The 15,668-nt window shown below is 43.2% G+C and overlaps 1 protein-coding gene across 1 annotated transcript in view; it reads left to right on the top strand.

The window, feature by feature from the left end:
- The first annotated feature begins 2,012 nt into the window (after positions 1 to 2,012).
- morgue (modifier of rpr and grim, ubiquitously expressed) overlaps positions 2,013 to 15,668 on the top strand; it is a 122,804-nt gene continuing 109,148 nt past the window's right edge. The window contains exon 1 of the mRNA XM_080267296.1: positions 2,013 to 2,287. Within this exon, the coding sequence (XP_080123422.1) occupies positions 2,258 to 2,287 (30 nt within the window). The 5' untranslated portion in view covers positions 2,013 to 2,257. The remainder of the gene's footprint in view (positions 2,288 to 15,668) is intronic.

Raw genomic sequence — 15,668 nt, 5'->3', positions numbered from 1 at the left:
TAAAAATGATGAGAACTATCAGTTATGTAGCCTACAAGATTGGCACTCTCCTGAAACCCCTAGGGATGTGTAAAGTGCATGCACATGATTGAAATTCTTATTTTTGTAAAGGTATACAGAGTGCATATACAACAAAATAAGGTGGTGGGTCTTGCTACACACCTTCAGCAAAGGCAGTTATACACAGTCAGCCTATCCATCTATCTATTGCCAGGCGCCATAATCCCGTATGGGGTGGCCACAAATAAATCGCCTCCATGTAGCCCTGTCCCCCGCCGTTTCATTGCCCTGCTCCCAGCTCACACCCCACTTTCTCATATACCTCTCCACTCCATCCCTCCATCTCATCCTTGGCCTCCCCCTGCCTCTCTCCCCCCCCCTCCTCCTCACTCACATACAGTCTCCTCGTCAGTCTCTCACTCTCCATCCTCTCCACATGGTCAAACCACCTCAGTGTGTTTCTCCTCACGCTTCCTATCACATCCACATCCACACCACAACGCTCTTTCAGTTTCTCATGTGTCAGTCTGTCTCTCCATGTGACTCCACATGCTCCTCTCAAATAACTCATTTCCACTGCTCTCGCTCTTGACTTCTATCCCTCCAACAAGGTCCTAGCTCCACTTCCATACGTTAGAATTGGTATCACAATACTGTCATGTAGTAGCTTTTTCACTTCCATGCTCACTTCCCTGTTTCTTATCACTGCTTTCAAGGAACCAGCAACATTTCTTCCCCGTTGTACCCTTCCAAGCACTTCACCCTCCAAACTTCCATCCTTACTCATCACACTACCCAAGTACATAAACGCACTCACATATTCCATTTCCTCCTTCTCCAACCTCACTGTACATTCACTGACCTCACTTCGCTCGAAGACCATAACCCTTCCCAACATTCACCTTTAGATTCCGTTTCATACACACTCTCCCAAACTCATCCACCAAGCCTTGCAGCTCCCCTTCGTTTTCACTTAACAATACAGTATCATTTGCAAACAACAGTACAGGGAGTTTCCAAACACTGCCCTCTATCACTAGGGCCTCTCCAACATCCACTGCCCAACCTTGTGTCTCTTTTATAACTCCATCCATATACAGACTGAACAACCATGGAGACATGACACATCCTTGTTTCAATCCAACCTTCAAATAGAAAAATTCACTCAGTTCACTATCCACACACACTGTAGCCTTAGCACCCTCATACATACTTTTCACGGCCTTCAACAATTTCCCATATACTCCACATATTTTTAATACTTTCCACAGTCCTTGTCTATCCACCCTGTCATATGCTTTCTCCAAATCCGTGAAGGCCGCATGCAACTTCTTGCTCTTTCCCTTCTCTAGAAACTTTTCCATTAAAGTTCTAAGAATAAATATCTACACAACTTCTTCCCTTCCTAAAACCTCCCAGTTCTCCAACGAATTCCTCTTAGCATTTACTACACAGTTAATCTTACACAGAGCATCCTATATCACATCCTGGTCATTTGGCATATAATGCTAAACAAATAACTTCTCAGAACAAATCGAGGGACAATTTGAGTGCAGAAATCAGTTTATCTCAATAGGAAATAATTTAATTAGTATTGTTTCCCCAACTACTAACCCCAAAGTGGTAAAACGAAAAGAAACAGCATATATTAACCTTTATTATTGCCAGTTCAGTGTCTTTTACATTTAATTCTTGCCTCCTTCGGACTATTTTTAAAGATTTCGAAGGGAAAAAAAAAAATCATGACAAAGGTTTAAAAGGGATAATACATGCAAGCAAACGCAGTATTGCCAGTGAGAAGAATGGTACTAAAATATACGTATTCATTGATCTTGAATCCTTCTGCTAGTTAGATGGCAAAATGCGATTTACTATAAAAAATCAAATAAGATAAATTACTCAATTATCTCTCTAGTCATCAGTTTGTGGCTCGGTCGATAGCACGACAACTGGTTTATGGTGTGGTAACACTTTAATCATCAAAACATTGTACGTTTTGCCTGTTCAGGTTGATCGTCTGACAGTAGTTTGTGCTGTTTTCTTTAGTATGTGACGATTTCTGACCATGGATTTTCCAGTTTTGTTAATTTCCTTTGATCAAGCAACAAGTGGGGATAATTGTGTGATAATATCAACTTGAAACTGGAACATGATCATACATATTTTGTATGAAAAAGGGCGAACTTGAAGTTTTTCCATTATCGTGGACTTCATGTAATTATTCTACTTTTACTGAACGTCTGCTCATACAAAAAGAATGGAGTTTACAGAAGACTTCACACACTCGGTTAGTAGTTTAAGTGAGCCTTTGAAAATCAAAGTTGATTGGTAAAATTGTTTCCTACGGTACGTGCCAACAAGTGGGTTGGGGGAGGGTTAGTGCCCCTCCCCGTAAAACCACCAACTCAGAGACAAATGGCCACCCTTTATAGGATTATGACAACAAGGAAGAACCCTTATGGGATCATGACAACAAGGAAGAAAGGTTGCTGATTCTTTGAAAGCAGTGATATGAAACAGGGAAGTGAGCATGAAGTGAAAAACTTACTGCATGAAAGGATTGTGATATATATACCAACTCTAACATGTGGGAGTGAAACTTGGTCCTTGTTGGAAGGACACAAGAGTGAGAGCAGTGGAAATGAGTTATTTGAGAGGAACATGTGGAATCACATGGAGAGATAGACTGACAAATGAGGATGTGATGGAGCATTGTGGTGTGGATGTGGATGTGATAGGAATCGGTAGGAAAAGCACGATGAGGTGGTTGGCCATGTGGAGAGGATGGAGAGCGAGAGACTGATGAGAAGAATGTATGTGAGTGAGGTGGAGGGGGGGAGTGGGAGGGGGTGGCCAAGAATGAAATGGAGGGATGGAGTGGAGAAGTATAGAACTATGAGAGAGGGGGATGTGAGCTGGGAGCTGGGTGGTGAAATGGCAGGGGACAAGGCGACATGGAGGCAATTGTTTGTGGCCACCCCTTACGGGATTAAGGCATCTGGCAATATATAGATAGACGTTTTAGTTTGCATTGAGGTACAAGAAGGTTATAATCATGGGGTTTGGGGGGCTAAGCCTCCCAGTTAGCTTCCAGTGATTCCAGTTAGGCTTCCACTGCTTTTTATGGTTTTAAATTGTAAATGTTTTGAGTTTGGTATCCTGTTGTCATGTCCAGTCAGCAGCATCAGCAGTAAACATGCTGTCGGGAATGTTCAGGCCGCTTTCCGTAATATCACTAAGTGGGTATATTTCGCTTGTTCTCCAATATTTTTTGGTCGAAAATCAAGTGCTGATCACTTGAAATGTATCTGATAGCTGCTAAAATTATTTTCCTTGAGAGTGTAGGTCTATAAGAAAACAGCTCAGATTGCTGTATCACTGTTACTGGGTATTTATATTTACCTATATGTTTTTCTCACTTTACTGTACTGTAATTATCATTGTGATAGATTTTAAAAGTTGCAGAAAGGCATACCAGTAACCAATTTTGAAAATATAAACTATAAAGCCACTAGTTTTACATGCAAACTGGCAAGCCGCCACCCGCCATATCAGACTTTTAGGTTGATTCAGGTCCAAGGTCAGTCCATCATTATATACCGTACATGTTCTTTCCTGTTAACCTAACCTAACCCAGGAGGTCAGAATAACTCAGTGGTAGTGCTGGTGCTTCACAACCATAGGGTTGGCAATTCAAGCCTGCACCAGGGTAGCGCATTTCTGGTGGGAGCCATTGCCGACATAAAAATCCCTAACTTTGTGCTCTTGAGTAACATATTTTCGTGGAATTGGGGTACGGTATCATGAATGAATTATACAATCTTTAGTGACATGAATGATAATATCTGCAGAATCTGAGTGTTGAATCATATTGTATTGTTTTTTAAGCCTCCAAAGTGCTTGCATGCATTGGCCTTGGTCACCTAATGGCGGTTGTCCATGCTGCTTTATCTCTGGCAACCTCCTTTTTCAGTCCCTTATCGCTGAGGTCACACTCCTTAACATTTTTTCAGGTCTTTTTCAGTCTGCCTTTTGCAACCCTACCCTCAGTGTTCGCACTTCTCACTTTCTACACCCAATTGTCATCCTCTATCCTCTCCACATGCCCAAACCATCTCATTCTGCCCCTCATAACAGCACCAATACTGTTCCAGTCTCATCCTTCCTTTCAATTCTTCATTTGTAAACCTAGCTCCCCCAAGCCTTGCATTCAAGGATGCACCACACATCCATCTAATCATTGTCATTTCAGTAAGTTTGAGCAAATGAATATCCTCTCCCTTTACTGCCCAGGTCTCACCACCATACAGCATTACACTCCTGAAACATGCTGCATACAAAGATCCCATAGCACAGAGGGAAAGCCCTCTCAATGTTAGGAGAGGCAACAGATCCCTGAACTTCCTGGAAGGTAACCACTCCTTACCCTAACCACAGAGCTAACTCCAGCCTCATCTCCAACACATGCCCTAACATGTTTCCTAAATAACAAAACTCCTCCACACACTCAAAAGACTCACATGCAAGATAAATCCTTTCACACCTGACAGTATCTATATGTTCTCTCCAACACATCACACACACAAAATCAGCATTATCTCGTAGTCTGTCTTTAATACCACCACACCTTAAGCTTATGCACCTACTTATAAAAGATACTGCACAAGATGGAGTTACTACCCACACCTTTGTGACAAAATGCACATGCCACTCCCCCTCTGCTTTGACAGTACCACCACCAGCCCTAGATGTCATCACTTTTCTTTTATCCATATTTACTCTCAAGCTCTTGTGCCCCATTCCATCTCTTCCCTTCCCTAAATCTTTCCTCTGCCTCCCTTTCATTCTTTGCATTCAGCACCAAGTAATTAGCCTACAACATCTCCAATGGCAATCCATCTTTGAAGTCACAAGAGAGAGCTACAAGCACCATGACAAACAATGAGGGGCTCAAGACTGACCCCTGATGCATGCCAACGTTCACGGAAAACTCATCGCCCAGATTTCCATTCACTCTCACCTGGGTGCAAGCATTCACATACCCGGTACATAGCCATAACCACTCTGACCAACCACTCCTTGATCCCACGCATTCACATTGCCTGTTTCACCACCTGCTTAGGAACTCTGTCAAAGGCTGTCTCCAAATCAACAAAAACAAAGTACGGATCCCTTTTCTTTCCTGTATGTTCCCGTTGCATGGCACAAACCCAAACTGCATCTCACAGATACACCACATCACTAACATACCCAACATCATCCTGGGTGGTGATTTCAACGCCAAGTCGTCGGCCTGGCATGTCAACAACCCTGACACAGACAGAGGGCTGGTACTACAATCCCAGATGGATCATCTTTTCATACTAAACAGTCTAGACAAACATACCCATATCCCACACCAAGCTCTCTTCCTCCCATCATCTCCAGACATCACCTTCTGCTCCCCAAACCTCGCCCCCACTACATCATGGAGAGTGGTCAGAACCCTAGGTTCTGATCACCTCCCAGTCATCATCACTATCAAAACCAGAATCACCCCAGCTGGCCACAAACACACATACACAAATTATAAGAGAGCCAACTGGGAGGCCTTTGTAACTGAAACAGAACAACATTTCAAAACACTAAACAGTACACCCATCACAAACATCAACACTGCTGTGCACACCTTCAATACAATCATACAAAATGCAGACAAAAGACACATCCCTAGAGGCAACAGAAAGAGACACAACCCCAACTTCACACCAGAAAATCAAGGCCTCATCAGACAACGGGACACACTGCGACACTCCCCAACACCCCATACACAAGACACCATACAACAAATACAAGAACTCAACACTCAGGTAAACAATAAAATATCAGAACAACAAACACTAAACTGGAAAAATTACCTCCAAACACTTGACCACAAAACAAACATCAGCAAACTCTACAAAACACTAAACAGCATCACACTTTCCAACAGCAGCACCACACAATCACCCGCTGCCATCACAACAACAGACACCATACGCTCAAACAGACAACAAGCAAACACTTTCATCAATCACTTTTCACAAGTCAGCCATCTAAACCCCCATCCCGAAGACCGATGTATCATCCAGCGAAAGAGACAGTTCCCCACAGACCCAGACTATGCACCTTTCACTTACAACCAGGTGAAGCACATCATTTGCAACCTCAAGCACTCATCTCCCTGTGGACCAGACAACATAAGCAACATTCACCTTAAACACCGAGGACCACAAGGCATACAAGCACTCACCAACATATCAAACTACACCTACTCACACAACATAATACCCAACATCTGGAAGCATGGGAATATCATCACTATCCCTAAACCCAACAAAGACCCCACGTTGCCCTCCTCACATCATCCCATCACACTCCTCTGCACCCCCTCTAAAGTCACTGAACGACTGGTACTACAACTAGTCACACCTCACATTCCCCTAGCCCAGTCACAACATGGCTTTAGGCCACTACACTCCACAAACACCCTTCTTACAGACCTTACACAGAGAGTTTTCGATGGCATGAATTCAGCTAGGCCACCACACAGAACACTCCTAGTCACACTAGACATTAGCAAAGCTTTTGATGCCATGAATTCAGCTAGGCCACCACACAGAACACTCCTAGTCACACTAGACATTAGCAGAGCTTTTGATGCCATCCCCCACCACAACCTCACAAACAAAATACTCAACACAAACATGCACAATAGCACAAAACAATGGCTGGCAAACTACTTAGCAGGCAAATGTGCATACGTAACATTTGCTGGTCAATCTTCTAACATCAGAAACTTCGCAAACGGTGTCCCCCAAGGATCTGTTTTGTCCCCTACACTCTTTAACCTATACATGCACGACGTACCCACACCCCACACACCACAGATACACATAGCTTCCTATGCAGATGATATAACACTTACATGTATGCACCAAAATGCAAACACAGCTGCACATATCATTCAGCCTTACATCAACACACTGCACGAATGGTTCACCACAAACAGGCTCAAAATAGCCCCAGCCAAATCTACAGTGACTCTTCTCACAAACTGAACAGCAGAACACAGTCACATCCCACACCTTACCATAAACAACACTCCCCTACCACACACACACACACTCCCAAAATCCTTGGTGTAACATACAATACATCAGTGTCATTTAAACAACACATCACAAACATTAAAAATAAAATAACACCAAGACTCAATGCTTTGAGGTCACTTGCCCATACAACATTCGGACACAACAAAGAAACCACCACCACAGTATACAAACAATACATACATTCAGTGATGAATTATGCAAGCCCTGCCTGGGCTTCTAACCTGACCAAAACACACTACAACACTCTACAGACCATACAGAACAAGGCCCTAAAAATAATCACAGGCTGCACAGCTACTACACCCACAGACCACCTACATCAAGAAACCAAAGTCCTCAAAGTCAAGGATCACCTAGACATGAGAGGCACCCAGTTTCTTGCTGCAGCCTCCACAAACCCACAACATCCACCACAGTACATGGCAGCACATCCACCCACACCAAGGAACATCAAAACAACACCCAGCACACGATACCATACACAAATACTGTCATCTCTCCCCCCTCGCCCACCTCAGACCAGCTTCCAGAAGCATATCCACACTCAGATAACTCGCTGCTCCATTCAGTTACTTAAAGACAACACACAGCTGCATGCGCGGCCTCCTGACATCCACCCTTCTGAATCCTATCTTCTTCGTGAGGACAGGGTCCACCTGGCCAGGCTGAGATGTGGGCACCATCCAGCCCTCTTAAGCTACCAGAAGAGGCTGGATGACTCCGTCGTTGATGCCTGTCCAGGATGCAACACAGCACCCCACACTATTAAGCACATTATGGAAGACTGCATTGCACACAATTACCTACGCCAACAACACGACATACACTCTTTGAGAGCTCTGTGGGAAAGCCCGGTCTCGGCCATGGCCTTCCTGAGGGACTCAGGACTGTTCGGCCAGACTGCCTAGGGAACAACTACTACTACTACTACTGCATCTCACCAATACTCACTCTTTCCCTAATCATACATTTGAGGACTCTCTCCATTACCGTACCTTCATTACCAGTATCCAGTCCGTAAGGTTTATTCCTGTAGGCCTATAGCCAGTAGCTGTAAGAATTTACAGTTATGAAAAGTAATCCCTGTCATTAAATTTTCATCATTTATTAGTGTGAACTGTCCTGCAGTTTGACTGTAATTTGCACATAATGTGTTATTTTGTGTCAGGTTAATATCAGAATTAGGATAATATTTTGCAGAAGTCAAAAATGGAATTCGAGTTTTTAGAAGTGTTTTTTGTTATAATTTGCTAACACCTTTCTTTTACGACACTTCTCTTGCAAATGATCCTTGGGGTTATTGACCCTTAGGGGGAATTAATTATTTCGGGGGGGGGGGATTAAGGAGTTAATCTGCAACAGAAGTGTAGTAAATGAAAAGTGTCAGCCAATGGTGTTCATCTGCAACAGAAGTGTTATAGATGACAAGTGTCAACATATGTTGAGGCATAAATGGAAAACAATTCATGCCACTAAACTTGACTTCCTGTCTTGAGTTCTGCCAAATATACAGTATACCCCAAATTGTAAGATGCACTCCAGAAATCATTAGAAAATATAACAGAGTTCAAGGGCTCATAGGACCATGTATTTTGCAGTTTTCTTCCATTTTTTCTTCATTTGATTGAGTATTTTCTAAGTGCATTTTCAATTTTCAGTGTTTTATATATTTTTTTTTTATATAAGTGGTGAATGGTGTTTAAGAAGTGGTTTTTGTTTAATTTCCAGTGATGCTAATACAGACTGACACCATCTTGTGCACTGAAGACAGATGGATGCCATCTTAGAATGCCATTTTTAGAACAAAATTACCCTTGTCAGTGCTGATGTATCTAAACCTAACTCAGTCTACTATATCCAAACCTAACCTGATCTAGCCTAATTTATCCTAAGCTTACCTACCATACCTGTTTTATGCAAACCTAACCAAACTTATCTTAACCTAAGTTAAGCCACCTCTTATTTTCCGTGTTTCATCATGGATCCTTTTCAGACTTGAAAATGCACTTCTGTACACCTTTACAAAGTCTCTGAATTAGTCCAGAGGTAGGTAAAAAGTTTTTTGTTACCAGAAAAACTTATGAGTTTCACTGAATAGTATAACCAACCAGACCTGTCGCAACATAGCCTACTTGTAATTTATTGTATCCAACCCCAACCCACCCAGCCACACCTAAGTACCATTGCATAAATCAAGTCAAATCAAACCTAAGCTAACCCAACCCAACCCAACCCAGTGCATATGTAACCAGATAGATATCACAGCAGTTAGGTTGATATACAGTGATCCCTTGGTTATCACACATAGGCTAACCTAATTGATAATGAACATGGCACATGATAATGGAATCGCACAATAATGAAAGCACTGAACCTGTAGGATTTATCCTAATTGATACCAGGCATCCAAGTGCAAGCCCAAATTTTCACTCTTACAATACTTTAGACCCACTAAATACATACCCGGTAGCTGCATACTGTTATGGTAAGTACAGTATCAAAAACACACATAGGCAAATAAAAAGTGCTGAAAAGGGCACAGTAAGAAAGAAACATGTACCATAGAGAAACCTGAGATGGGTTTGAGGTAAGGGGTTCTGAGGCAAGGGGGTGGAGAGTTAGTGGTCTCCACCACCTGGGAATTACTTCTCAAATAGGGCCTCATCATTGAATCTCTCAGAACCATCAGAAACCACAGACACACCACCATCATTGTCAGCGGAGACCAGCTCAGGTGCATGATAATGCTTTTGATCCAAAAAAGAATGTGCTATATATAACGGCAGAAGTGCAGATTTCCATCTTGCAGTATGGTAATAATGAAAACCACTATAGGCTAACCAAAGGATCATTGTAGGCTACTTCCGTCCTGTAGCAGTGCAGCATTTCACACTTGGGCCAGTATACCTCACCACCCTATCCCTTTAGGCTATCTCATCATCCTCAGTCTCCCATCTCTCTCATATATACTCCCAGTCAGTCTGTCATTCTCAGTTCTCCACATGGTCAAACTGTCTCAGACTATGTAACTACTGTACTTGTAACACTTTCAGACACATCCACATCAGCACCACAGAGCTCCTTAACATCGGCGCTTGTCTCTCCTTCTCTCCATGTAACTGTACACGCTGCTTTCAGATAACTCATTTCCACTCCTCTCGCTCTTGATTTGTGTCCTACCAACAGAGTTCAAGCTTTACTTCTGTGCATTAAAGTGGGGAGCACAATACTGTTGTGAACTATGGTACTTTTCTTGCATACTTACTTCCCAATTCCTTATCGCTACCCATTGAGTACTTGCAGACTTTCTCCCTTGCTGTGTCCTTTCATGCACTTTGTCCTCTAAGTTTCTGTCCTTGTTCCTCACACTACCCATATACTGTACATTAAAATGGGGATCACAGTACTGTTGTGCAACTACAGTACTTTACATCCATGCTTACTTCCCAGTTCCTTATTGCTCCCCTTTGTGTACTTGCAGACTGTCTTCCCTGCTGTGTTCTTTCCTGCACTTTATTCTCTAAGTTTCTGTCCTTGTTCCTCACACTGCCAAAATACTGTATGTTAAAGCATTCACATTCTCCATTTTTTGACCACTTAGCCTCACTTTGCACTCTTTGACATTATTTATCTCAGAGACCATACCTTTACTCTTCTTTATTCACTTTCTAATTTCCTTTATTTGCATACAGTTCAGAATTCATTCACCTGACCTTACAACTTCCATTAATCTTCACTTACCATAACAGAGTAGTAACTTCAGCAAACAACAGAACTGACATAAACCATACCTTTTATTACTAAGGTCATTCTGATATCCACTGCCAAACCTCTTATTTCTTTTATAATACTGTCACATATATTTTGAATGATCTTGGAAACTTGGCACATTTTGATTTTAGTCCATCATTAAGATATGAGAATTTACTTAGCCCGTTCATATTGTACATACGCTACTGCCTTTGCATCCTCATAGGCTGTATGCTCTTAAGCACACTGAACAATATCCCATCTTCAGTACTCCCTATATTTTCAGCATCTTCCCCATCCCTTATCCATCCACTGTTTTATGCTTTCTCCAGATAGCTGCATGAAGATAGCATACAACATCCTTCCATTCTCAAAATTACCACCATACTTTTCCACCATGCACTTCAGGTTGAATATCTGGTCTACACATCCCGTTCCTTTCGTTAATTTCCCTTGTCAACTTCCGACCAATTTCCTAGTACCTCCTTAACTTTGTTGACAGGTACTGATATCCTACAACAGTAGACCCTTGCTATAATGGACTAATTGGGGGGAAGCCTGATCCAATAAAGCCGATAATCTGTTAGCTATATCCAGTGGTTCCCCCGTGAGGTGAGATTTCAAGCACGTTTGAAAATAAAGAAGTACAATAGTGTATTCTACTACGAAAAATAAAAACTATACCCATTTTACACTAATCTGCCCATAATTTCTCCCTTCTGCAGCGTATATCACATCCATGTCATAGCACTTCTTCGTGACTAGTACAGGTATACCCCAGTTTAACGATGCAATTGGTTAAGTAAAAACCCATTGTTGGGTGGGGTATCGTATATCAGGGTAGATTTAACATGTAATGTACAGGGATACATTTTTCAGCCTTGGGTTCCCCCCCCCCCAACCAAGTCCTAAACATACCCAAATGAGTCCAGAAACAAGTTTAAAGCCAATGTAAATGGCCAGGCATGTAAAAGAAGCTAACCAAAGCCTAACACCTGTAAATAACTCACTAAAACCAACAAATAAAATCTAAAAATCATCAAATATAAGTTTGGAAAAAATCATTGAGTAAACTGTACCCCAAAATGACAATGTTCATGTCACCTGTGGCTAAAACATATTAATCCAAGTCTAGAAACAGTTAATAAATCAACCTAAACACACAATTTTAGTCAAAAATATTACCAAAATAGGTAAGAAAAAATCAAAACCCATCGTTAAACTGGGGTTTGGCCATCATTAGGTGGGGTATGGAGGTATTGCTACCCCCATCATTAACCTGCCCCGTCCCATCGACGTATGGGTACGTTGCAACGATTTTGCATTTGCCAGTCCCGGCGACGTACCAGTACATCGTGCAATTGCAATGTGCATAATTTCGACAATTTTCAAATTTCGCGCTTGATTTGCGGTACGTACCCTCGCCTGACCTTCCCCTACCTGCCACCAGGCGGGGACACTCGGCGACCCCACGCGACCCGCGCTAGCCCGCCACTCGTCCACTCACCTGGTAGCCACGGTCCTGCTCAGACATGGCTAAGAGAGGTCTCTCAGACAGCGAGATTCAAGTCGCCCTGGACACCTTTACCGGCGACAGTGATTCCCCACTGGATGACGAGGAGATGGACAAAGATTATGTGCAGCCAGAGGAGGAAGAAACCACCAGCAGTGACGAGGAAGTTCCGTCACCCAGGAAGCGGCAGTACGTGACTTACCGTGCTGCTAGAGAGGGGCAGGAGGCAAAGAAGGCACGTGGTATATCCTATCCCTATCCCCAGCGTGATTTGGAAGCAGAATTCGAGGACGAGGATGAGGACGGAGCCGTGGGACGTGCTGCCACGTGGTATGGACGGGAGGTCATTACACATCGTGGCCCAGAGCGCACACCACGTCGTATGAGCAGGTATGGGCCTAGCATTCTGTTTGGGGAGCTAGAAAGTCAAGTGGAGGGAGTGGGGAGTGAAATGGAAAGTCCTGGGATTAGGGAAAGTGAGAGTGACGTGAGTGAGTCATTGCTCTCCCTACGTAGTGTGAGGCGGCAGAGCGGATCACGTGGGCCAGTGCGGGTGCGTTCCTTATCACGTGGGGTTGTGAGGGAGGGGGAAGGTGGGGAGGAACCACTCCAAAGCATGTCTTCTGCTCCCCAATATTCTACTATTTCATCCCCACAGCCCCCTAATGTTCCTCAAGGCCGTAAGGGTAAGGGAAAGGGAAAGGGTAAAGGCAGAGGGAAGAGGAGTGACAGTGGGGAAGCCCTCCGTACTCCTTCTCCCCCACCTCCCCAACCAGGATCTCCTCCCCACCCAGACGAAGGCGGTGATGGGGCTGATGGGGACGAGGGATTTGTGTTGTGGGATTGGGAGGATGGGAGTGATTTTTCTCCCCTCATTCACCCCTTCACTGAGCAAGGGCGATCTGGCTGCATTGCACCAGGTATTCACAGTAATTCCACCAGGTTGGATTTTTTCCACCTGTTTTTCAGTGAGGCATTCGTGGAGCAGATCGTTTACCAAACAAACCTGTTTGCAAGCGCCCAGCGCCTAGAAAGTGAAAGATTGGGAACAAGGAGTAGGCATTCTATGATCTATGATTACCCTGTCTCCCTTCCAGAAATGTTTTTATTTTTTGCCCTGGTCCTTTTGATGGGTATTATAAGAAAGAATAGAATTCCTGCTTACTGGACTAGGGACCCTGTTATGTTTACCCCCATATTTGGTCAAGTGATGAGCCGTAATCGGTTTCAACAAATTCTAAGTCGCCTCCATTTTTATGATGCTCATGACCCTGCAAATGCAAACAACACTGACAAAATGAGGCAAATTCGGTTGGTCTTTGATCACCTCAGGCAAACCTTTCGTTCCTCATTCTATCCCTATAGAGATCTCGTCATAGACGAGAGTCTCGTGTTGTGGAGAGGCAATATTTCATTCAGACAGTATATACCCAGCAAAAGGCACCGTTTTGGGTTCAAGATCTTTGTTATGTGTGACTGTAGGACTGGATACATGCAAGACATAGTCTTGTACACCGGTGCACAGACAGACATAATAGAAGATCGAAGTATTGGACTGTCGGGAGCAGTGGTAAAGACGATGATACAAGACTACCTTCATCGCGGTCACGTTCTCTACCTCGACAACTGGTACACTAGCCCTCTTCTCGCTCGTTATCTTCACACACATGAAACGGGAGTCTGTGGAACCGTAAAGGTGAACCGGCGTCACATGGCCAAGGTAGGGCGGAAACTTGCAAGGAGTGAGGTTGTCTTCTTCAAAGCCAACAACATCCTTGCAACAATGTGGAACCACAACAGAGAAGTAAGCCTCTTGTCCACGGTTCACCGCCCCTTGATGCACCGTACTGATTCTGTAGATTACCGTAGCGAGAGCAGGCGTCGTGTTTGGAAACCTGAGTGTGTTATGGATTACAGTATAAACATGCGCCTCGTAGACCAGTCAGACTCCATGATATCGACGGTAGAGTGTGCCAGGACAATGATGAAGTGGTATAAAAAACTGTTCTTTCACTTACTAGATATCACTGCTCTGAATTGCCACCACCTTCACGCCATGACCACAGGAGTTCTGGAAACATTTGAAGGGTTTGTGAGGGAGCTCACAAGAGAAATCTTTGCAAAGTATGCTGTTGAAAGGCCCCAACATTGCACCCGCACTGCCCCTATTGCCCAAACTCCCCAGAGAATATCCGGCCGCCATTTCCCCACTCCTATCCCTCCCCAGCCCAACAGACCTAAGCCCCAGCGCAGGTGTCACGTGTGCAGTAATTCCCAGGTGAGACTCACGACACAGAGGAAGGACACCCGCTATGAGTGCGTGCAGTGTGGCGTGGGTCTCTGTATTCACCCATGTTTTAGTGAATATCACACGTTGATGCAATTTTAGCATGGTGTGAATGCGAAAGGACGCTGAAATTATGAGGTAAATGCGACAGACAGACGCTCAGTGAAATTATCAGTCATGTGGATCTCCAAATATTAGTATAAAGTGCCTACGGGTAGAACATAAGTGAAAACATTGTGTGTAAGTATATAAATCTGCCCTAAGTTGAAACTTACATAGAGAGGGTTGTATGATGCGATATTCTGTCGCTCAGTGCAATAAATACGGCCCGTAATTAGATAATTTTTATTATGTGACATTCTTACGGGTATAATATAAGTTCAAATTATTGTATGTGATGATATATATTCTAAGTCAAATATTCATAGCGTGTGTATAAAGATAAGATTTCCTGATGCTCAGTTGAATGAATAAGGCACGTATTAGTCAAAATAAAAGTCAGCAAGTGATAAAGTGAATAATTAGTATATAAGTGTGTGAGTGAATTAGTATATAAGTGTGTGAGTATTATATATGTCGAAACATTCCTTGCGAGGGTATTTTCAGGCGATATTCTCACGCTCACTTGAATAAATAATGGCAGTAAGTATGTACAGTGCATTCTAGGGGTGTAAACGTGTGTAATGTAAGTGGGAAATTATAATTGGAGTGAATAAATAAAGTAGATGATGAAACACGAGTGTTTTAGATCGTGGTTGCTACGTGAATATGCGCTAGCATATCGCTAAATGCCCTCGTAATGAATGAAAATAATTGAAAACCTTTACAGTGGTGGAGGAAAGGTTCTATGTAAAGGGGAAAATACTGTAATTGGAAAGTGATAAAACAATTTGGTATGTTGAAATACGAGTTATAGCGAGTGCGCTTACTAAGCTGATGTGTGCTATACTTATGCTGCATGTCATCATAATGAATGAAAACATCT

Source organism: Coenobita brevimanus, chromosome 23 (genome assembly GCF_032717465.1).
Source record: "Coenobita brevimanus isolate Jiangsu-jjx chromosome 23, ASM3271746v2, whole genome shotgun sequence".
NCBI classification, from domain to species: domain Eukaryota; kingdom Metazoa; phylum Arthropoda; class Malacostraca; order Decapoda; family Coenobitidae; genus Coenobita; species Coenobita brevimanus.
The sequence above is the reverse complement of the archived record's forward strand: the minus strand, read 5'-3'. Positions and strand labels throughout refer to the sequence as shown.